The sequence below is a fragment of the Mugil cephalus genome, chromosome 18 (assembly GCF_022458985.1).
Source record: "Mugil cephalus isolate CIBA_MC_2020 chromosome 18, CIBA_Mcephalus_1.1, whole genome shotgun sequence".
NCBI classification, from domain to species: Eukaryota; Metazoa; Chordata; class Actinopteri; order Mugiliformes; family Mugilidae; genus Mugil; species Mugil cephalus.
In genome coordinates, this window is record NC_061787.1 from 10,871,647 (window position 1) to 10,887,006 (window position 15,360).

General features: G+C 41.2%; 1 protein-coding gene across 1 annotated transcript in view; it reads right to left on the minus strand.

Moving 5' to 3' along the window:
- cdh7a (cadherin 7a) overlaps positions 1-15,360 on the minus strand; it is a 112,390-nt gene that overhangs the window by 66,958 nt on the left and 30,072 nt on the right. The window contains exon 3 of the mRNA XM_047568838.1: positions 1,901-2,195. Coding sequence (XP_047424794.1) covers positions 1,901-2,195 — 295 coding nt within the window. The remainder of the gene's footprint in view (positions 1-1,900; positions 2,196-15,360) is intronic.

A 15,360-nucleotide genomic window follows, 5' to 3' on the forward strand; every position in this document is an offset into this window, starting at 1 on the left:
AATGAAGGCAGATCAGACTTCACAGCACAATACACTGAGTCTGGTTGATCTGAAAGCACCATGAAACAGCTTTTTATGCTCAGCGGCGACACTATCTCGTTGACCAGAATGATAAACTTCAGCAGCATGAATGGAAAACTCTAAAACTCTGTCTTTCAAAAATAACACAAACCAGCTCAAAATGCAGGTAAAATAATTAAATACTGTATTTTCAGTACATAATCTACACATAGGCATGCCGTGGTTTATCAATATGGAGGTCACTCTCTATCTCTTGCTAAATTGGAGACCACCTGCAAAACTTACAAGTTAAATGGCCTCAGGATGTTGTTGGCACTCATTTGCATTTACTTGCATTTTGAGCATGAGTGGGACCTGTTTGAAACCTTGGTGGAAATGTTGACCATGCAGCCAGTTACAGACACAGACTGATATGATGGCTCCCTGCAGAAGTGTTTTTTAAAACAGGTCTATCTGCGGTAACAGATGCTGACGTGATCAACAGAATATGAATTGCTCACATCCTGGGACAGCTATGGCGGCGTGTGTAATGAATTTTAGCCGCTCTAGTTATAGGAATATTTGTTGTATTATCAAGACTTTGATCATTATTTTTGACTCTTCGTGGGATCTAGCATGAGTCTATAAGGATGACATTTTTCATATGCAGTTAAATTTGATAAATCTTATCATTGAGATAGTCTGACTCCACGAGCACAACCATCAAATATCTCTTTATAGTTTAGGTGAATTGACACAGTGCAACTGAGGTCCAACTAATTTTTGTATATGTAACAGTCCTTAAATTAGCACCTTTATTTAACGGCAAATATTAGCGTGCTAACATGGAATGCTGATAAACCTTAATTGTTAAGTACGCTTTGACAGAATTAGACATTAATTAGCATGAGCACAACTCACAGTATAGCTAATTATACCTCTATCAGAGCTGCTAGTATGGCTGACTGTGGATAAACTTTCCTCATAACTGCTAAACACTAATGTGTCATCTTTAATGTTGGTAGAAAGTTAGCAATCAACATTTAGCTCAGTGCACCAGTATTGTTAACTTTAGCCGGACAGCGCTGTTAGCATAGGCATAAAACTATTTTATAGGTGGTAAATATCAACAAACAAGTCATGTCAGGTTTTAAAAAAACATCAAAATAATATATTAAAAAAATTGTTAAAACAACTACTGCAAAGCTCATTTGATCATGCTAATGTAAGATCATGTTAATGATATCCTCAACTTTGGAAAGATTTTAAATAAAAGCTAAAAACATATATTAGAACCAATTTAATTAACTGCAATTAGATTTTTTGGGGGGTTGTTTTAAATTTTATCATGTTTTCTGTTCTTTTATTTCATTCTAAATGTCTCACTGACTAAACTGTTACAATTGCCCAGTACGCCATCACGCTTTCAGCATCTGATCTGACGGTTTTTGAAACGCCTAGCAAAACTTAAAAGCAAAGAAGTCCATTTCCTAATTTTTCAGCATATTAAAGGAGTACAAAAGGAGCCTGTAGACCTGCATGCTGTGACAGAAGGATGTCCAGATCAAAGTAATTTAACATGGACTTCAAGTGGTGTGGAGTCCATGAACGAGTAAAGCACTGTGCAGCTCAAATTGAGTGTGATTAGCATACATTCAGACTTACAAAGTGAACATACTGGTCTCCAAATTCCAAATTAATTAATTGCCCCCCTCCCCCCTCGACCTGAAGACTGTAGGAGATGAAGGCGAAATCAGTGAGGTGGAAAATTATCAAATTGCAGATGTTGGAGAGAGTGATGTCAAAGAGAAAGTGAGAGTAAGCGAGAGTTTAAAGGAGAGAATAATGAAACGAGTTCTTGTGTTAAGGGATTCTATTTAAGACAAACAGGGAGACTTACCTAAGGGGGACATTTCTGGTACACCTGCCAGGTAGGGTCCATCGAGAAATTTGGGTTCATTATCGTTGATGTCCTGAACCTTGACTACAAACTCAGACCTGGGCTCCACGGGCAAATTGGTGAGCCGGTCTACAGCTTGAGCTTGGAGGGTGTAGTAAGCCTGCGCTTCTCGATCGAGGCGCTTTGTGGCATGGATGTCTCCTGTGTTCTCATCAATGGTGAAGATGGAGGTGGCGCCCTCGCCAGATAACACATACTTCACCTTGCCGTCTCCTTTGTCCACATCTGAGTGAAGCTGTGGGAAGAAAAAAAAGGAGAGTAATTGCAGCCATGTAAGACTGTAAATAATCTATGGGAGCAAATATATCTTTAATCTTTTAGAGGTAGTGCTTGGCTTAATAAAGGATGACTTGAGGGTTTATGTATGTATGCTTGTGCATTACAAGATTATGTCACTAGCAATGATTAAATAATGATTACACAAGTAAGGTTGATAGCTTGCATTTCCCATTTGGAGATAAAAAGAGATCCTGATTGAACTGGACTAGAATTTAAGCATTTTAGTGCACTCCACGTCGCTCGCATTATTTCATACATCTTTCATAAATACCAGATACGGCTGTAAACGCTTTACAAAATATTGAATATTTAAGCCATGCAAATTATGACTGTCACATCTCCGCCGATATGTACAAACAACACAAGCAAAGAAAACACGCCGCATTTATTGGATAAAAATTCAAATCAGATCAAAAGATCAAAACATGCACCATTTATGCATGAATTACGTTACAAAAACCCCGTTGGGATTTGCATTTCGCCACGAATAATGGGATGAAATGAAATGCTTCCACTTAGTGTAATGGTGGTGTGGCTTGCTAACTAATGTGACGGTCATTACGAATGAAACCACCAATTTTCCATTAAAAATCCCTCAACAATAACAAGTTCATCTGACATAAAAAGGGGGTTTGAACCAACGAAACAATGGCGCTCCAAGTGGTGCTTCATGTGTTCGCGAGATTAATGGTTCCTAAGGAGACGTACATCATCCACGTTTTTGCTAAAGATTTATGCAAAGCTTTTTAAATGTGGCTCATTGAATAATGCGCCTGCTCAAACCACCACTTTGAATACTTGTGCTTCCATGTTCCATGTTGTTTATGCTCTTTGGAAAAAAGCTAAAACTCAAACATGTATATCAGTTCCTTCTCATTGCCATTAGGGACACTGCACAATGTGGCTTTGAGTTGTTCCACAAGCAAAAAGGATCCGACAGGTTTTTGTCCCTCTGAGGATCGATAGCAAAGGGTCGAGTCGAGTATCTGACAGTCACGCCGTCTGATCAGTCCTTTTTAATCACCTTCGAAAGCATCCTTCCTTTAGTGGCAAACCAAATCTTTATATCAAACCTTGTTGTTCTCAAAGCATGTGGGTCATGCTTCTCGGAGCGGTTAGGATAAGTGCAATTAAGAGGAGCTGCTCCGTGGACAGACGTATATTGGACAGTTTCACAAAGAAGACGAGACCAGCTTCACTTCGTATCATCCTTTGTAGTCGCTACGACGACGCTCTACACGTGTCAGGGAGTAATTTCTGATGAGCGAGTCAAGGCTTTAACGATGACATTAGGACCCCCTTCACAAAGCACAACTCCAGCAGAATAAACCTTGAGCAGCTCTTTAAATTACCATGACAAGTAACCAGCCTTGAATAATCGTGTTTGAAGTCAGTCGAGAGCTGCCTGATGACCATCAACCCCGTCAACATGGATAACATCGGAGAGATCACAGACGCTGCCTTATGTCTTAGGGGGAGGTCGTCATTGGGATTTAAAAGATGGGCAGGCGGACCAATTTCAGCTGTCAGTATTTAGCAGGTTGTGTATTTATATCTTTACTCTATCACCTTGTACAAGACAAAATGCCTCTAAATCAAGGTGCTATCCTTACTTCAATAAGTGTTTAGAATGCTGTTGCCTCCGGATTAGTAATATCAGGAAAGGATCAGGTCGAGTTCATACATCTAAGTCAAAAAATCTAAGTTAAAAATCTTCTTATTGGAGGCAAGTGGTTTCTGGAAAGCATCAGGTACACATCGCCTGTGACTGCAGGGTAAACACTGCAAACTTAAAGGGCTACTCCAGCGAGTAAGTGCCGCACTTCAATAAATCTGGAGGACTCAGGAAACTCGAGCAGCTCTGAAAATACTTCACGCAAACTCTCTGGCATTTTTCTTCACATCCTCCTACCTTCTAAAGTTTTCTTCATTTGTAAAATGAAAAAACCCGAGTTATATTGGATTCACAACAGAAGGTCACGGCTCACATAATCTGCATAAACAGACATCGGGATATGAATGCAGAAATGGCTGCTCACGCACACTGAACATTTCCTACTACTGCTGAAGGTAAATATTAAAAGCATGGGAAAACACTACTTTGATGAAGAAGTCATCGCAACAAATGTCAGTTAGCTCAGCACTTACCGCTGTTTTTTATTAAAAAACATTTTTTTGACAGGAAGATCAGTGATGCAACACGAAGGAACAGCCACAGTGAGGTGTTGGATGCTGGCGACCACTCATGCAAGCAGCTTTTTCCGTTCTTAATGGGGCTGAAACCTCTTAAGGTTCGCACCTTGACCAATATCGGAAGAAGACAACAGGATCAAACAGTGCACTCCAACCACAGGTGAGAATCCAGTCCTTTACCGACACTAGTCATCCCCTACGTCCCACACCCGCACATGTTCCTGTTTGAACCCCAACTCCCCACTGTTCTTTTAGAACTCAAGAAGCTGCTTTGATGAGTTGTGAAACATCTTCAAGAAACTCTACAAGTCCAGTTGCCCCTTTTTTTTCAGCCTTTTTTTGGATATAAAATCTGAATTTGCTGCCCTCAAATTTCTGTATCTTGTCATATTAAATCACATTTGTTGTTACCACCAGTAACTGCTGGTGTCTCCAGCGAGAAAAGGGGACACCAGATGGCTTCCCTTTGGTGCCCCTACTTTGGACTAGGAGCACATGTTCGTCTTTGCCTGAGGCCCACCCCAGAACCTAAAGTCACAACTGGTTGTCTCCAAATCAACCAGGACTTTATTAGAAACTGTGAAAGAATACTTGTATGAGTTTGAGGAGCCCTACCATATATTCAGGCTTTATTGTGCTGACCTTTATGTTTTCACAGACTGCAGCAAGGATTCATGTTTAGTGGACACCAGGCTACCACATCATCAGCAAAGAGAGGTATCACCTGTCAGAACTACATGTGGAGATACACTCCATTCTTCAGTTATGCATTGGTTAAGAATACAAACAGATGGAATATGCCACTAACTCTCAAATAAAACCCTACTTCACAAAAAGCTAACCAGTAAGAAAATGATGATTCAGCAAAATCTTTCCAGTCCAACTCCTCCAGAAACATGTATCTGCTACTGCTGCTAAAGGTTTAATGCAAAACTGTTAATACATGCAAAGGGAGATTTTGTAGCTCATTATAGGCAGGCTTCAGATCCTCAAAAGGTTCAAAAGATCAAAACGCTCGTATGCCAGTTAAAATGGGACATTCCACACCCCTCGCCTTAGCGGCGCCTTCAGAGTTAGTCGCTGAAAACCCAAAATGCACTTAATTCACTGCTAGAAATAAAACCACGGCTCCAATACCACATACCTCTAAAGCTGCCTAACTTGGGGAATACTTAAATCGACTTTACGGTGCAAACTGATCCAAAGACAAACTCCGGTTTTCGTGCGGTGCTAGAGAGCTGATGAACTTTTTCGAGAAGAAGCCCGTTTCAAACCACAGCGAATCCTCCTGAACGCAAGATTTGTCAGTCACCTGGAACCTCCTTTGTCAGCACCCTTGTCAGCCTGGTCTGTTTCCTCCACTGTGAACTCCCAGTGACACTGAAGAGGAATGTTACCAGTGACAGCCAGAAAACATCCAGAGCCTTTTGCATCTCGGAGCGAATTTCCTCCACCCCCACCGCCCCCAGCACCGTGCGGCTGTGGTGCTTCTTAACCATCTTCGCACACTCGAAGACACAAGTCTGCCACCGCTTGGACAGCGTGACATCTGGGTTCAGCAATTCGTCACTTTCCAATACCGGCTAAACTATCGCTGATGAGTAAAGTCAGAGCAGAGCCATGGCCCCTCACTCCTGGAGTCATCCGAAAGGTTTGCCAGAACTGCTTTACAAGACTTAATATATTTCCTCCACCTTTACCCAGAGCTCCGTGGCACAAACAGTGCAGGTACTAAAATAGTCTGAGGTGCAACAGTTTGTAGAGATAATATTTGAGTCATATAACAATTCTTCTTATTGTATTTATTATGGTCAAAATGATGAAAGAAAAAAAAGTATACGCACACTGTTTACCGAACTTTTCAATTAAGTACTAGCCTCTCTTGTTTGTTGTGTTGATTTTTTTTTCTGTATTACAATGTACTCATACAAGATTATTGTTGAAACTCCTCTTTCAATTTATCTGTAAATGTCAACATCTCATTATAGGATAAATAACAATGGTATTTCAGATTGGAGCCAGCGCTGCAGGGGTGGAGAATGATTAGGTCAATATTATTTTGGCGGCTGCTGAAGTAGTACATGCTGAACAGAGGACACATCACCAAAGGTCTCTTATTAATGGCATCCATCAGCGGGCTGATGGATGCCACGCTGGGGGGGAGGAGGGCGATGATTGCACTGGCTGTGTTCTCAAACCGTGCATACGTCGCCTCTCTTATGGAGCCCAGCCATGTTTATTCACCATCTCCAGCTGTCAGGAGCAAACCTGAGGTAAATTGTCAAGTCTTGGAGAGAGTCAACATTTAATCTGGGGGAAGCCATCCGTGGCAGTTTGTTTCCGGTAAATGCCATGGACGAGGAGGACAAAGCCGCCTGGCCACAAAGCATGAAAGCAGGGTCGGGGGTCAAGCACACTGTGTGGTCTTTTCAGCGAACTGTTTGGCTTGCTACATTTCCAAGGACACCAGAGAGTATGGCGACATGTGGCTCCACATGTTCCGGCTCCACATCTCTCTTCGGCACGGCTTCTTGAAAGTACACTCCGGCCGAAGGCTTTTTATCTCTCATCAATCTGGACGATTTCACGTTGCATTTGAAATTTCAAATCTCGTTACGTTTTTCTTTGCCAAAATGTAAACTCTGTAATTTTTTTTTTTATTTGCTTCCCTTGAGGTAAGTGCTCAAAGGCACTCCCAGGGATTGCTGGATGGGGGTGGGGGTCTGAACATGAACCCTTCTAAAATCAGCGCTGACACTCATCGTCGCTTTGTATTCAGGCAGTTCTCCGGGGACCGGCCTGTTAGCTTTGTGTTTGCTTGTTTACCACGTAGCAAGGGAGAAGAGGGGGTAAAAAAGCATAAAAGAACCCATAACAAGCCACTGACTCACTCTTGTCCTTCCACTGCAACTACTGTACAACATGTTCAGATTGTTCCAGCACTTGAACCTCCATTCTACCTAATGTGTAACATGAAAACACACGTTGGAGGACGTTCCTCTTTTCTGCCTATGTGGACCGGTGTCAACGAAAGAGCAGACAAGATGGGAGTCTTCAAATGAAACAAAAGGAAACAACGGAAATAAAAAGGGGCAAACCCCAAGATGCACCTTTAAAGCTTTGTACTGTATTTCCGCCTCTCTTGAGGAGAGCACAATTTCTTCTATTCAACGGCCTGTGAATAGAGAAAAAGAAAACCTCCTGCACAAGAGGCCTTAATCAACAACCGCCCTCGAGATATTTCGCAGAGCGGTTCGAACAGCGGGGTTTAACGGGGGCCTTACAAGCAAGGTACGTATCTGTGACAACCCAAAAATAAAAATGGTGGCCTCTGACATCAGCACATAATAACCCTTCCCACGGCGTAAATCATGCGGCATTTTATTACATGCAGCAGAAGTCATGAATGTGCCAGTAAATAATGGCTGGCGCTACTGGACCTGTAATGTGTGCCATATGTAGAGACTGGAGGGAATTCATTAAAAGAAAACATACATGAGACTCAAAGAAAAGGACAGCATACGGGGCAAAGACGGGTCATCCTGCCACACACACAAAAAAAAAAGAAGAGAGCTAAAAATGTAGACGGGGACTTCAGTGCAGCTGTCACTGACATCAGCTCCCGACATGCTTGGCTTTTCATCTATTCACTCAGCCATGTTCTGGTGAGTAGCCATGGTGCTGGCTGTGCTGTGAGAGAGGCTCCGTGGCTCAGACTCTCCTCTTTCATTTCAAGTTGGGAGGTGGGGAATTAGCGATCACCATGGAGAGACTGTTAGCGATCACACAGCGGCGTACCCATTCATGGGATCTGCACACATAAGCTTATGCGTGCTGCTTAATAAACAAAAAAAACAAACATTTTTTTTTTTTTTTTTTTTGCTTTTACACTTCATTTCGGCACTGCTTCTTCTGTGCTCGTCGTGTTCTATATTTACAAGTTTGTTTGTTCCAGCAAAAGTAGCGTGTGGGTTATAAGATTTTAACCGGCTGTGAAGCACTTAAATAAAAATATTGCTGTCATATGCGCTCAGTCACATTCTGCGGAGAAATTCTGCTCGCTCTTATTTGTCTGCTTTCATTATCAGAGACGAGTGTGGCCATCTGTTAAGAAAACTAGCGGAAATTATACGATAATTAAAGGACTAAAAAGATGAAAACGGATTTATGCAGCATCATGTGCCTGTGTTCCATAGGATGCGCTATTCACAAAAAATATTTATTTACTATTTAAAAGGGGGACTTTCTTCAAGATTAAATTAAATGTATACAGTTACCCTGAAAGCAGAGGTGAACACCAACTTTAAATGTGAATGGTTTTTATGTGGCACGTTTGAAGTTGATTGGAATCTGCCCACAGGGGGTCCGTGACCCCTAGTGGGTCCGCAAAGGTACTGCAGGGGGGGTTGCAAAATCTTTGGTTGATGACACATTTTTTATATATTTTTTTAATTTTCCTCCACATATATAAATTTCTTTAAATACACATAAACATGAATCCAACATATTTTAGTAAAGGGATAAGGTCTAGCTTAATACTGAATGTGAATTGATAATATTAATGTATATTTATAAATAAGACTAGGCAGAGTTTAATATAAGACACATATAGTAGGTAGGGGAAATTATACATATTTTAACATTTAAGTTAATGTTCAGTCTCACATCACCCTAGATGTGTTCTTTTCAGTAGTTGTGTTCACGTGGAACTCGAGAAACCAATCACTGCCCAAGTACTGTTACGATTTAAAGTATACACCTGGCCAAGTACGGTTCTGTTGCAATTACAGCACGACCGTACTGCATCATCTTTGTCTGTACAGAGAGAAAACTGTCAAATCTGAACTAGCGAGTAACGATAACGATAACTAATGAGGCTGGTAACACAAAGCCAGAAGAACCAGAAGACTCTTCATGATTGATGTTCAACAACAAAGAAAGCATGATATACATAATATGAGCACTTAATGGCATTTGTTTCACTTTTCAGACCCAGAAGCTACATCCACTTCGTTTACACTGTTTAGGTTGTGATTACCCTGTGAACCCATTTTGTAAAGATAAGTATGTAGCTAGCTACCTGTACATGGGCTGTTTGGGGGTCACAATGGACAATACACATTAATTCGACCATGTCACCTTCTGTATGTCAGTGCTATAGCTAAACGTGCAGTTTCAGTGAGCGAGAGAGCTTATTGTGTTCCAAAATTTGTATCATGTCCCTATGGTGGAAAACAGCTCTGTTCATGGTTCTGAAGCAACAGTCGCAATCTAATGAAGACAGCAGCTCTTACGATATTCTTCTGTAATTTCATGCCAGTCGTGTAAGAGATAAAAGCAGCTGCACTGTACGGTGAAGGCAAAGCACTAGTGAAGTTGTGTATGTTGGCAGTGACTTCAGATTGAGTGACTTAAGTGTCACTTTATAGTCTCCTTAAAGAGCAGCACATGTTTTGTAATTTAAGATAAACACTTCTTCCTGTCCCCAATGAGCTGATTACAAATGGGGCCTTGAGACAGTATAATGGAGCTAAATCTGTCCAAACAGATGTGCGTGATGGCTTGACAGCAGGTACAAAGCAGGCAGCTCTGTTCAGAGGATAAATATGAAAACGCTGATGAGTGTTTTTTAGCGCGGATACGGCCGGTTTCTCTGCTTCCTCCCTCATGAGGCAACTGTTCACACAAAGAGAATCCGCTTTCAATCAAAGTCAGAAATAAATGACTTTCAGAAATCTGGCTGCTGTTTGTACATTTGGTTTTTACCTCAGACAGCGGCGGCTCATATCTGCACCTGCTGACTGAGTCATAACACCAAAGAGATAATGGCTCTGTTTCAGTGCGGGGAAATTGAAATAGGATTTTCAGAGAAATGGACCTTAACACCTTCAGTGAAAATCCCTAATGTTAAAATTTTCTCCGAACACATTCTTTTAAATCCAGCCTCTTATCCGAATTCATTTAATCATGTTTCTATCAGCAAACAGGCATTAAATCAGGGACTAGCACGGATGCGGGTGTCGGATACATTTATTCATTCGATGATCTGCGCTGGATACAAACTCCAAAACATACAACGCCGCTGAAGTGCACAAGAGGCTCTGATTCTGACAAAATAAAACAAACCGATCTGACAGAAAACCATGCAGCCGTCTGTCATGTTGCTGAACGTAACACGCTGTGCAAGTCCAAAGTACGTCTGTCTGGAAAAATAACTGACGGCACACTGATTAATAATTAATGGTTTTCACAAATGCAGTTTTACCCACTAGGGCAGTCTCTTTTAACTTTCAGTGCTTTACATTTAAGATGCATTTATGACCAGATGAAACTTTATTTCTTTACATGACTTGACTTGTGAGCATTAGCTCACTTCTATTTGGAATTTACATTTGCCTCTCTGACATTTCTATATGGCTGCTCAGCTTTTAAACGATTTCAAAGCTCTAATTCAAGATTTTACTCCAATAAAAGCAAGAGGCAGCCGCGGGGCCTGAAAACTAACAGTCGCTAATGGAAATAAACATGTTTGAAACGTGGTACGAAAAACTGTTTAGTTATCTATAGATCATTTCTCCATTCATGACAACTATGTGGTCGTTTCTTTAATATTATGCTCCTATTTAAATGATATCAAGACTTAAAGCGTAGGACATTTTTCCACCATAAAATGAAATTTCTTTAAATACAACTGTCAATTATTATAACTGTCAATTATTTTCTTTATCAATTATCTATCTATGTGTCTGCACACCACCCTACTGCTCCAAAAAAATTAAATAAAAAAGAATATCTGAGCCTGTGTATTATTCAAATAGCTTAATATCGAATGCCAACTGATAATAATGTATATTTATAAATAGGCCGAGGTTAATATAGTTGATAGTGGGTCCATACTTAATCTCTCCATCAGTTCGGGGGACCTTGGCTTAAAGCAAAACTTTTTTGCTTTGAGCCATTAAAAGCTGCCGATGGTTTTCCAGTAACTCACGTTCCTCTTTTCTACTAACTCGTAATTTCTTCGCCTGTTTTTGAATTCGCCAGGAGGCTTCTGCTCTGCCAAGATGGCGACGGCCGCAGCCACCGCACTGAGCTTCAAAGCCGCTCTTAGGGAACCAGCCGGGTTACCGCAAATCTGTCCAAACATCCCACGAAATGAATGAATCTTTAATTTAGCACATCCTTGCGTCTCTTAGGATTGCAAAAAAAAAAGGATTTCGAAAATTGTGCATTTGTTTTGAAATTAAGCAAATCCTGTCAGTATGATAAGTGATAGAACTGCAATGGACTCCTGTGTCATCCTCGCGCACTTGTACGGACATTAAAAGCGTCAGTTGTGTTTTGAAGGCTGAACAGAAGTGCGCTGCGGTGGCATCGGTGCCGACGCCCATGCTCCAAGCAGAGTGATATCACACAGACATAAATGGCTCAATCTACGGCAGGAAATACAACATCCATCACAACAAAGCTGCCCGCCGTGAACTTTTAAATCCATTTCAAATGTGCCTAACATTTTCCTAATTCACTTTAGCGCAAACAGGCTACGTTTTGAGGATCTCCCAACACACACACACTAACACACACACGTTAATTAAAGACATGCAGGAGTGCTTCCCAGGCCTTTCAGCCTGATGCCCCGCTGCCTTTTTCTGGTGTGTCTGTCTCGCCACCATGCCGATTTGTCATCCACATCAATGAAAGTAATCAAGCTAGCAATCAGGGCAAGCGTTCGCTTTATTTTTTTATTTTGTGCGTGTGTGTTTTTGCATGTGTTTGCGCGTTTGGCATTTGGCTGCCCCCATCGCGGAGACGCACATAAATGGAAGAGGGAATAGGCATCCTTTTCAAAGCATCATGGGCGAGGGAATCAAAGCTTTTTGTCACGGAAAGGCTCCTTTAGATGCTATCTTTTTCTTCTTCTTTTTTTTTTTTTTTATTTCACGTGCAAGCGAGTGCAGGCCACAACTAAGACGCCATTGATGGACTAAATGAAAAAGAGGAAAGTGAGAAGTAAAGTGTATTTCCATATCAGGCGGCGTAAGCCCACGAAATCATCGCTGCACGCTGGATCTGGCCGTGATTCATCTTGTCTGCAGGAAGCAGCATAAGAGGAGGGCAGACAACTGGACACAGCAAAGTCCTCATGAGATAGAAATTTGCATTTAACCTTTCAGTCCCAGACTAAAGACTGATTCACAATAAAACGACTCTAATTAGCTTTAAAAATAGATTTAGCGCACATTATGCTATTCAGAAAAGAACCGGGATGTGAATAAAAGACAACTGGAACTACGTTCATTAAAGGACATTAATCTGACTAATTTATGACATCAGTGGGGAAATAATGAAGTCCAGCGGTTTTGATCCATTCCAGAAATATTTTCAGGATTTGGCGCTCCGCGTTTCTAGAATGTGCGTTATCCTTTACGAAAGCATTAAAGCCAGGAATCAGTAACCATTCATAACCGCCATGTCTGCAAAGTGGTCTCCAATAAAACCCGACAACTTCTTTAAGTGACATTGCTACAGGCATTTAAGTCACACGAACGCAGAAACCACATACGAAGCGATAAAAAGACCTAATTATTTTACATCTAAGGACAAGTACAGGATATAACAGTGCAGTACAAAAGGCTGCAATGGGCTATAAATATCACTTGACACACAGTTCTGTTCTCTGGTCCCAGTCTCAGAGTTTTAAGGCTCCAACTCTCCTCCTCCGCTATTAAAACTCTCTGAATTTACAGAAACACTGTGTTCCTATAAAATTCCCATTGACCGAGGGCCCAGGTCATGGATTATGAATATTATTTTATTAATTTATCACACATTGACACGTTATCTTTCAGCGTTATGATCCCTGCTTAAAATGTAAAGCAGAGCATCAGTCGGTTACATTTTCGGAGCCCTTCAGTCGACTTACCAGGCTTTTAAAAAAGGCCAGAATATTATATTTAACCGAAGGAAGCGCTCCTGTACGACCGCACCGCGGCCACTGTGGAAAATTGAAGATTCTACGATCGTACAAGAGCTGCAGCGAAAAAAGAGCGGGCCGTACTCTGGAGGGAGGGCTAATGATTCAAATGAAGTTGATTTAAATTTATAGTTTCAAAAGTGTATATGCAGTTTTTGTTAGAATATGATTAACATGTCAATGTGGAATAAAAACAGGACTCATCCGCACTTTTTCTAAATACGTAAGAGTATTAGGGCCACCCATGAGATAGACAAAAAATTGAGAGGAGGTGGATTTTTTTTTTCAGCACGCACTTCGAGATAAAAGTTGAAATGTGGTGAATAAAGTCGATACACAAACTGACGGGAACCATCTGCACACATGGGGAAGGTGAGGTCTTTGGCAGCGAGATGGGATGAACTGTGTGCGCTTGTTGGGACCCAGATAGGAGCAAAAACTCCAGTGTTGGAGTTTACATTCCTCCCTCAGTCAGTGGACACGGCAACAGCTTGTGACACCTTCCACACCACTGTTGCCATGCAACAGTCCAATATAACATGTCAACAATATAACTGAAAATAATCCCAATACAATTTTATATTCTTAATTAACATTAATTAGCAGTTAAGCCCTGCTACTCTTACGTACGATACTGCCGGTTTGAAGGACTTTTTTCCAGACATTCCACTTCAACTCTTTTCTCAAAATTTCTTTTTTTCTCGACATTTTGACTGCCACTTCTCTTTCTCATAATACTCTTCCGTATTTAAATGCTAAAAACCTAGATAAGGAGCAAAAAAGCAGGTCACTTACTCTAACATGTGTCAAAAAGTGGATGGAAGTCAATAGATTATTTTCACAACACGCCCACTATACGTGGTGGTTACATTTAAATATGCAGGTTTTATTTGCCTCATTATCTCAAGTTCTATCAGTCATAGGTAGGTGAAAAACACACTTTTCAATCATCCAGTTTAAGCAAGTACATTATTAACTAACCAGATAAACACAACTCAGCTCATTCTTCTTCCCTGCAATTGTTTCATTGAGATTTTTTTCCCCCAACTGTTACGGCCCGGTCTAAGGGGTTTGAGGATGTAACATAAAAAAAAGAAGGCTAGGAACACAATGTGCAGAAAATGTGAACCTTTTATTTACACCCCAACACACAACTAGTGACAATATACAAAGCTGTAAACACAGGGTGAACCAAGGCCAGAACATTGAACAAACACCAGCTACCTTGTCCCAAACAACTAACTAAACCCTATGTGCAACAGAAGGAACAGAAAGACATTAAGAAAACAAAACAAAAAAAACAATCTAGTAAAAAACAGGAGACAACAGTGGCAGTTCACCCCTTCTGCTTCGTACTCTTTACAAACTGAAAATAACCAACTGGCTAACGCTACGAGACGACAAGGGACAAAAGAAAATATCATTCTGGCAGCACATCAGGACCCTCCTGGAGCCTGACAGATCGGACCATTTAAATTATAAAGCGAGAGGTCTTACTCTTCAGCCTGTTACCATGCGAGCACCACACAGCTGTTCGTACCACTACAAAACGGCCCTCCTCAAGTGAATGACCCAACAGTTTATAAAATCAGCCCAAGCTCTCGCGAAAAAGGTGAAACGAAATCCAAGACCACCTTCAATCCATTCAGTCTCATAGAGTGTACATTATTTTTCACGATTTCTTAAGGACTGACCCAAGTAAGGTCTACTGCACTTTGTTCCTCCACAGAAAAGCTTCTCTTTGACGATGGTAAACGATGAAAAAGTGCACACAAAAAGACGTCGTGAGTGGTGCTCTGTAACTGCCCCTCCGACGCCTCGCGATTACTCGGCTCCCGAAAACAGCAGCCTGCTTTGTGCGGTCTCCTCGAAAAAAGTTAAAATGTTGTGCAACTTTGGAAAGCGCTCCAGTCTGCCAACAAAGATGACGGGCCTTTCCAAAGTGGCTGCATTC